This window comes from Eurypyga helias, unplaced genomic scaffold (assembly GCF_000690775.1).
Source record: "Eurypyga helias isolate BGI_N326 unplaced genomic scaffold, ASM69077v1 Scaffold42279, whole genome shotgun sequence".
Classification (NCBI taxonomy): domain Eukaryota; kingdom Metazoa; phylum Chordata; class Aves; order Eurypygiformes; family Eurypygidae; genus Eurypyga; species Eurypyga helias.
The window spans coordinates 1-9,306 of NW_010272187.1; the positions used below are offsets into that span (position 1 = coordinate 1).

A 9,306-nucleotide genomic window follows, 5' to 3' on the forward strand; every position below is an offset into this window, starting at 1 on the left:
GTGCTCGCTCTGCACTGCCGCCCGCGCCCCTTGTCGTGGGCCAGCCTGCTCGTCCTGTGCAAAGTTGTGCCTGGGCAGCAAGCTTCCTAGCCCCCTCGTTGCTCTCAGTCTTAAAGGAGTTTTGTAACCGTAACAACACAAAGCCACGGGAGATCCTAGGATGTTTTGGTTACGAGGGGGGTGCTCAGATGCTGGCACATCAAACAAAACCAGGGTTATTTTGTCTAGAAAAAACCCTTCCTTTCCAGACTCAGACTGAATGTCACGAGTGGTATCTAAATTCAGATTGTTCTGTTATCTCTGCCTCTCTCATCTTGTTATTTCCTTCTCCATCACCTTGTTGGACTGTTCCTCCTGCCATATTTACAGTGCATGAAAACATTGCTGTCTAGCACTGATGCAAACTTAGCAAAGTCTCTGGTTCCGTGTTGTGTGTTGCTGTAGTCTAGACCCCGTTACAGCATGCTGTGTATTCTACTACACATCTGTGTTATCTTTAGCTTTGGATTTACCATAAACAAACTTTTCACGTTATCTGAACCTAAAGCAGCCAGGCTTCTGCTGGAGCTACTGAGAGGAAGTTAGACCGCTTAAAGGGATTTTTAAGTCAGGGGTGGGAGTTAGTACTCTTCTTTCTGTAGCTTTCTGTATTCCCTGTCATAATCTTGGGAACTTTAATTTTCTCTTTAGCTACTGTGAGACCAAAAAATGAAGTAGAACAGAAGCAGCTATGTGCTTTTGGGGAGTACGTGGCTGAGATTCTGCCCAAGTATATCCAACAAGTACAGGTAGGTGCTCTTCAAGTTGTTCTTGCTGGGGGGAGACAGGACCCAGTGAACACACCACTAGTTTGTTAGGTGTTTTCAGAGGTTGTTCTGGGAAAGAAAAACTGTCAGAATTACATGAAAGTTACGGTTATTGTTAAGCCCCTTTATCTGATGTCAATATGTGCCTGCTGTACAATATACTCTCTTCGTAAAGGTGTCTTGCTGGATTCAGTATTATGTTGGTGTTTGTAATTGTGCCTTTTCCACTGTTTTCATCAGGTGACCTGTTTCAACGAGCTGGAACTTTTGATCCATCCAGATGGGATCATTCCAGTTCTGACCTTCCTTCGAGATCACACGAATGCCCAGTTCAAATCCTTGGCTGACTTGACCGCTATTGATGTCCCATCTCGGCAGTACCGCTTTGAGGTGAGAACTGCTCGTAGGTGCAGGACTCGGAGAGGTTCACAAGTGCTGATGGCTGTGGGTGCTGATGCAGCTCTGGCCACGGTTTTTGCTTTCTGACGGTGAAAAGAAAATCCACTCTGAAATACTGGGTCTTGTTTAATCTGTTGATCATGGAAGCAGTAGCCCAACTGATACTGTGTGTGTTCCTAATCTGGCTTTCCTTTTGTGCTGTGCTGAAAGTCTCTGTTGGTTGTTTGGGTTTTTTTCTTTCTTTTGTTGTGGTGGGTTTTTTGTTTTGGTTTTGGGTTGTTTTTTGTGTTTTGTTTGGCTTTGTTTTGTTTTACCAAAGTATCTAGAGACTTCTTTCTGGCCTGATGCAAATTTGTGCTCTTCCTTTTCCCACTTAGGTCTGTCAGCTGCTGTTAACACAACTGATCGTGTTTAAATCTCTCATCAATGTTCTTAACAAGTGTCCTTTTTAAAAAAAAAAAACCAAACCAAAACCAACCAACCAAAAATCCACCACCAACCCCAAAACAAACAAACAACAACAAAAACCAGCACCAAAACAAAAAACCCCAAACAACTATTTCATTGTTTTAAAAACATTCCCTGAAAGTTGGGACCAAACAGGAGAAGAGGCAGATACTTAGAAAGCCCTCAGAAAGTTTGAAGCTCTAAACTTCCACTAACCTTCAGTGTATGTTGGAGATTCAGTTCCCACGGATACTTTTGAAAATCTCACTGTATGGCTATTCAGCTGCAGAAAAATTGCAGCTGCAAATAGCAAAAGAAAACATCTTTGGGGGAAAACACAGACCTTGGCCTGTTGTCTTCTCACCTCCTATTAGAAAGCTTTGTTCTCGGTATTGCTGTGAAGACGTTGTAGTTTAACCTAGAACGATCTGTAAAAGACGACAGCAGGAAATACCTAGGGCTGACGTGCTGTAGGAAACGGACTAAGGTTTAGGCAGCCTAATGGGCAAAGAGATGTCTGTCTGCCTTTGTCTAATCTGGGCAGACCGTCTTACGGACAAGAGAAGTGAATTTGCTGTTGAGTTCTCAGCAAGAATAATGAAGAGTAGCTGATTTCCACCCTTTGGTTTATCTTGTGGTATTAAATCACTTACCAACAGCTGCTCAGAAAGCGAGGGGTGGCAGGTGTGCCTTACCTAAATTAGTAATCAGGTGTCTGTTGTTTTCAAATGTAACACCTTGCTTTGCAAGTAACAGCTTTGACTTTTAATGATGTTACTCGTGATTAGGCAAAAATTCTGAGAGTTGTAGAGTTTCTTTAACTGAAAGGCCTCCAGACTCTGAAGAAGTTGAAGATTATTTTTAATTCAGAATTTTTCTTTCAAAAATTAGGGTAGTAGATTTCATTGAAATAATAGAAGTATAGACCTTAATGAATTCACCATCTTCATAGAGGCAGTATCAAACAAGGCCACACGATTTCTTACAAAGGTTTGGGATTTTTTTCAGTCTGCTTGTAATAAGTATTCCCTCTGTCTCTGGAGGTTCTAATAATCCTTATAAGCAATCTTTTTATTAGTACTTAATCACCAGAAGAATTAGGCATTTTCCCTGGTATCCAACTTCTTTGCTGAAAATTGTTTCTGCTTAGCCTTCTCCCACTGGATGCTGAGTGAGAGTAATTGATAGCCATTTTCTTTGTCACAGGCTATTTAAAGACTATTGTCAAGTGTCTCCCTCCCTTCAGTATTCTTTTTTTATATAAGACCGAGTATCCCTCTTTACTTAGCTCTTCATCAGTCATGTTTTCTAAATCTCACATCCTTTTTGTTACACTTCTAAGGACCAAAGTGATACGTAAGCTGTTGGAACCTTGGTTGTAATACTGTCTTCTAGTGCCCAGCTCTGAAGTGCCGAATGTGATTCTGCTGATAAAGAACATCTGAAATAGTCTTCACCTGCCTTTGCTTAGCCAGTACGGTACTGCAGAGAGCCATAAATGCCGTACAAGACCAATGCTGCTTTCTGTTCTTTTTCAGATTGTTTACAATCTCCTGTCTCTGCGGTTCAACAGTCGGATCCGCGTGAAGACATACACTGATGAGCTGACACCTGTCGACTCAGCGGTGTCTGTGCACAAGGCAGCAAACTGGTATGAAAGAGAGGTGAGTGCCAGTCTACTGGGGAGGGGCAGTGTCTTCTGATGAACTGATTCCCAGGGCCATAAAGAAGAGAGAAAGAGAAGTGTTTCCCTGGCTGCCTTTTCAGAATAGGAGAAGAGGGTGTTTGGTTTGGTTTTGAAGGAGTTCCTGCATCAGTTTCGCTGGCATTGCATAAAGCCAGGCGTGTAACTGAAATTTTATGGACATAATATATGAAGGTTGAGTTCTTTTCTAAACTAATTCAACTTACTTGGCTCCCTTTAATTTAGGTTTGGGACATGTATGGTGTTTTCTTTGCCAACCACCCTGATCTAAGACGAATCCTCACAGACTATGGGTTTGAGGGCCATCCTTTCCGGAAGGACTTTCCACTCTCTGGTTATGTAGAGGTAGGAGATACGCTCATGTCTAAGGTTATTAAGTCTCTCCAATACTCACCTGAGTTTTGGTACAGAGATGTGACTGCTTTACAATCCTTTGTCTGAAACACACTAAGGATGTTTCACTTGCCTGTATTCCAGAGGAGTTGTATAGATCTCCTGCATGGAAATTTGAAGTCATCACAGAGTATCATCCGTAATAAGACAGCCTAAGGCTGGAGGCATTGAGCAAATTACATGTGCTGTAAAGTGCTTCTGCTTTTAGCATGTCTTCTGAAAGATTAAACTTGCCACTGCATATCTGGAGAGGAATTTCCAGAGAAAACAAAGGACTGCACTGATCTTAATGCAGTTGGAACGCTACTTCATTGAGTTTTTGTAGGCCCAGGTTATAAAACTCTAGCTGAATTGATTCTTGCCACTTACCAAATATTTACCTCTGTGTGTCAAGCCACAGGTGAAATGAGTGTGTTTGGTATCTTGTCTGGTTTCAAGTGACCACCTTGCAGAAGCAGTCGTATTTCCTGAGTTAAGTCTAGGGAGAAGACTGAGGTTTTGCAGGCAACAGAGGGTTTTAAGAAAAATAGAAATAACAGTAAATCGTGTGAGTGAGGACCAGACAGCATCTCCTGAGCTGTGTTTTGAGAGCTCGGCTAGCACTGTGAGGGTAAAACAAGCCAATCAAAAGTGTCTGGTACTCACCTGCTTTTCACCCGGGTTGTCTTTGTTCTGAGCGCTGTGCTAAGAAGCACAACTAAAACCAAACAAACTGAAGATTCATGGGAATAGTCCCCAGCTATGCCAGGTGAATGGGCCACCCGATTTCAGTGACTCCAGAGAAATTCCTTTGTCATATGACAAAATAAATGTGTTATTCCATGTGGACTTCATATGGACTGTCGGCTTGGCACTCCTAACTCAGCAGTTACCCAGGAGCATGGTAGAAAAGAGGAGGGTTTTCCTGGAGAGTCCAGAGGTCTTGGTGTCATCTGGGGGGCTCTTCTTTAATAATGAGGAGAACTGAAGCTGTGGCAGAGGCCTGTGGCCTATCCATGGCATAGGAAACAGGATTGCCTGTACTGGAGGGTGGTCTGTGTACAGCTAACAGCAGAGATGCTATGGGGACTGTATAAAACTGACTGGCCTGCGTTCTTTGCACTGTTCTAGGTGCGGTATGATGACGAAGTGAAAAGGGTAGTGGCAGAGCCTGTGGAACTGTCTCAGGAATTTCGCAAGTTCGATCTGAATAGTCCTTGGGAGGCATTTCCTGCCTATCGTGCAGCTCCAGAACCCCTGAAAATAGAAGCAGGAGCCAAGAAAGAAGATGCAAAATAGCAGCAGAATGGAGCAGATGCATGGCAACATCCTCTCTGTTCTAACATAGTATTTATAATAATAAAAACCAATCTGAAATTCTTGCCTTTTGTGGTCAAGTGAATAATGTTTTCAAACTACATGAAGAGCACAGGGCGAGGGATACTAATTTACAATCCTGATAATCCAACTGGTAGAGGTTTATCTGCTGCTTTTGAGTTGTAAGACACTGGATTTGTCTTGTTGGTTTGCAAACTGAATGGAGTTCATGCATCACCTGTGGTGAGGATGCTTTGTATCCTCCGCTTCTTGCAGCGATCCCTGCAGGCGTCAGTCGCATCCTCAGCGCTCACTGGGAGAGTGTACCAAAGCGGCTCTGTAGCTTAAGCAATGGGCCAGCTCCAAGGTGGGTGTTGGGAAGACCATAGTAATGGAGTGAACAGGCAAAGCTTTTATAAATGCTTCTAATATGCTTGTTATTAGGATAACACAGGGTGTACCTGGATCCAAACCAAAACAGTTGGGGAAATCTCTGCGTTGTTTCCTTGGAAATTAGGTCGGTGGCTGTTCTCCTACCAGAAGGAGAAGTTGCCTGCCATTCCCTCATGCTGGCTTTTTCTTCACAATCAAGCAGTCCACTTTCTCCAGTGTTTTCAAATTGTGCTTTTTTCCTGCAGTCGAAAATCACTTCACTTGTCCCATAGACAAGAGTCTGTGGCTTTTTGTCACTATTCCAATTATTTTGAGCTATATGACATAACAGCATTACCACAATCTTTGCTCTTGTGGAAAATCTCAGCTGTCTCCAAAAAAAGCTGAAAAAAACACTGTAGTTTCAGTCCACCCACCACCTGTTTGAACGGGATTGCATTACAGCAATCATCAATTAATAATGTCCCTTGTGCTTAGTCCAGAAAATGCGTAATGCAGTTCTGCTGACTGACCTCATTAAGATCTGAAAACGATTGTTTTAAGAGATTTCATAAAGTAAGTCACAAACTGTAGAGGTTTCCTGAATCGCTACTTAAGCTTTTAAATTCTAAGAGCACTAATTAAAAAAGAGGTTTGGGGGAGTGTGGGATGGAGGACGGGATAGGACAATAACAAATTCAATTAAAGGGACAAGTACTCCTTGTGACTATGGTTTGATCTGTTTCCAAGAATAAAGAGCTGAACTGTCTGGTAAGAATTAGGCTTCTTGTTTGTGTGTTTCCACTGCAGCCTTGTAAATTCTATTTTTTTTTTTTTCTTGTTACTCGTTTCAGGCTGTTGTGACCAGCAGTGTTTGAGATGTGTCTCAGAAGTGTCCTCTAGTTAATAGCATTTGCCACTCACCCTAAAATTTATAGCCCTTTATGAGAAAAAGGAAGGAGAAGGGAACACAAATAATGAGAAATTTGGGATTTTATCAAATTCTTAGCTCCCCTTTGGACCTGCCGTCAATTGAGCTGATTAAATAGGAAATGTACTTTTAGCCCTTCCTACAATGTGTTCCACAGCTGGTTCTGTTTTCTGTTGCAGTGGATCTTTTTGCATGCTGATGCCTATTGCACAAGACAGAAAAGTTCTTGGCACCACTTCTGTTATTATGAAAATTCTTTAAAAAGCACATTTTACCCCCCACATGTTCTCCCTCCCCCATGCCAGGTTGCCTGAGGTACCGTGCCAAGCCTCACGGTCATAAAAAGTTTATTTCCCAGTATGGGAATTCAGAAGATGATGGTAGCAGGAACAGAAGGAAAACTGCCAAGTACACAAAATGTTTGTGCAGAGGGAGAATTTGATTGACGTGGCATCAAGAAATGCTGGACACAATGCCCTGTCAGATAAAATGCAAGGTTTGCTGAAGAATGTGTGCACTGGAGTCAAAGTAGCCAGCCCTGTGGGGACAGGCATTGGCTCCAGCAGGTCTTAGTATGTGGAACAGTTGATAATGGACCCCAATCTCTTCTCATTAGAGAAGCCTGGGACCTTATGAAGAGTGCAATTTGCTCATCCAGACGCATTATCCCAGGGCAGAAGAGGTCACGCAGCCTCACAAAGTGCTGCCAGCGTTGGCACGCTACCTCCTCCACGGCTCCTGAGCCACAGGGGCCATCATTTCCTACGGACCCTGCTTGCTCTGGGTTCCTTGTGGCTGGTGGGCACTTGCTTCGTGCTGGTCAAGTCTGTGGTCAGCTTGGTCAAGCACACAGCTGTCTTCCAAATCCTCTGTCCCTGCCTGGTCCACACTGCCAACCTCCATGAAGCTTGTTTGCCTGGGCTGGATTTCCCAGCTGTAGGAGGATGTTGGATGAGATGTAAGTCAGATGTAGCTGACTTCGACATGCTATTCAGAATAGAAATTTTCTGGTACTGGAGGGACAAATAGCCTTTAGGTGGTGACTCACAGTCACCATGTTGAGCTTCTCCAGCTGAGTAGGTTTTGCTGGTGTTTTCCAGAACTCTGGCATTTCTCCCTACAGCCAGGCGAGCTGACTCTCCTCCCTGAGGATGCGGCTATTGATGGTGTCAGGGTATTCACCTGCATCACGGCCACACCATCTGTATAGGCCCCTGTGATTGATCTCCAGCCAAAATCCAGATGGGGATTTCAGCTGAGCCTTGCAGAGCGGAGATTGTGGGACTGCTGAAGGACAGGCTGGATGACAGTATGGCACATATCATCCATCACATTGTGTGCCATTAATCTTCTCCAAGTTCTGTGAGGCCTGAGGGGGGTCTTTTATGCAGTAGGTGCAGTGGGATGGGGGCCCCTTGTCACTGTTATACAGCCCATTACTCCTTCAAGCAAGGGATGCAGCTCATGAACTGAAAGAAAAAGACAAGGAAAGCATTTGCATAAGGGACAGCTGCACCATACCTGGAAAATACCAGTGTATCTGGTTACAGACAATGTAAAACCTCAAGGTTTTCTTCCTTCTTTGCTTCTGTGACTGAAAGGAGAGGACAGGGAGCTTCAGCAGTATAAACACTCCTATGTATATGTTTACTATTGAAAAATTAAAGATCCAAACAAGGTAACAAAATAGAAGATCTGTGCAAAAAACAAAAGGGTGGATGGAGGTGCTAAATAAGCCAACAAACAGATACGAGGATTTAGGGCCTGCAGGAGTCTGCAATGTAAGAACCAGAGGATTTTTTCCCAGCAGATGCTGCCACTTGTGATCATGGCAAACTGGGCTTAGGGTGCCTGTAACCACATTACTCTCCTCCCTTAGTTTCTCACTCCATTGCCCCAGCTGCCCTGTGACAGGCAAAGCTTCAGTCACCTGGAACAAATTTTGCATCAGCATCCAACCAGTTTGTGCAGTGCTTGATCCCTCGTATCTTGTTCCTCTTTCTCATCTCCTTGCTTGAGGAGGTCATGGTGGAAAGCATGAAACCAGGTAAGGTGCCCCTGCAGAAACCTGGCTCCATGTGACGTTTTGAAACTGCTCCTACAACAGACGGTATGACCAGGGGGAGTGTGGAGGGGTATGGTTGTGCACAATCAGCTGTGAATACCTGGCAAGGACAAAATCCCTCGGGAGGAACAGGTGCCTGCCTAACATTGCAATCGCACTTGGGGGGACTTTGTGCAGCTGTCAGAGACTCAGGCTTGTTTCTGCGCACCATGTAACTACTGCTGCTTTACAAACAGCTAAGGCTTATGTTCATCACGCTGCAGTTGCCCTTCTGTGCAGGACAGGGAGGCAATTCTACAAAATCCTCCCAGCTCAAGGGAGCATCTGCCACTGAGTCTCATCCCCCGCCTGCCACTGTATCAGTCACCAAAGCATAGCCTCTGAGCCTACTCTCTTCTCCCTCCCACTACCATGGGTATCCTCCTTTCGTCAGGTCAGCTGCAAGCTGTTCCTAGGAGATTTTTCTGTTGACATAGTCATATATGGCATTTGCAGATGTTGGCCAAAATCCTGGGCTCCTCCTTGTGTCACATGCTGCATGCTAAAGGGATGCTATTTCACGACCCATGAGATGATGCAGGGTTTTTTTTTGCATAGTGACTTTTAGACAGTCACGTGTACGCTGTGGAACGTAAGGGTCTGTGACACAAATCAGGAGGTACATCAATCCCACTACACAGATGGGTCAGTAGCATCTGACTTGTAAGTAGTATGTGATTCACAGTTTAATAAAAGGTACCTTATCCCAGAAGAAAGGGAAGCAACAACAGCATAAGCAGCAGAAAACAATGAAAGCTGAAAGAAGCTTAGTCTTATTTTGATTCAAGCTGAGGATAAGAATGGCTCCAGGTACTGAGGGACCCTCCTCCTCTGATAGAATCATAGAATCATA

At 44.1% G+C, this 9,306-nt stretch overlaps 1 protein-coding gene across 1 annotated transcript; it reads left to right on the forward strand.

Annotated features, from left to right (window-relative positions):
• Nucleotides 1–690: 690 nt before the first annotated feature.
• Nucleotides 691–5,107, forward strand: NDUFS3 (NADH dehydrogenase (ubiquinone) Fe-S protein 3, 30kDa (NADH-coenzyme Q reductase); the record flags this gene model as incomplete). Its single annotated transcript, XM_010159056.1, has 5 exons — nt 691–788; nt 1,047–1,196; nt 3,191–3,316; nt 3,583–3,702; nt 4,861–5,107. Coding segments are annotated over 5 exons (662 nt in total), but the record flags the coding sequence as incomplete, so codon positions are not given.
• Between the last annotated feature and the right edge of the window lie 4,199 nt (nt 5,108–9,306).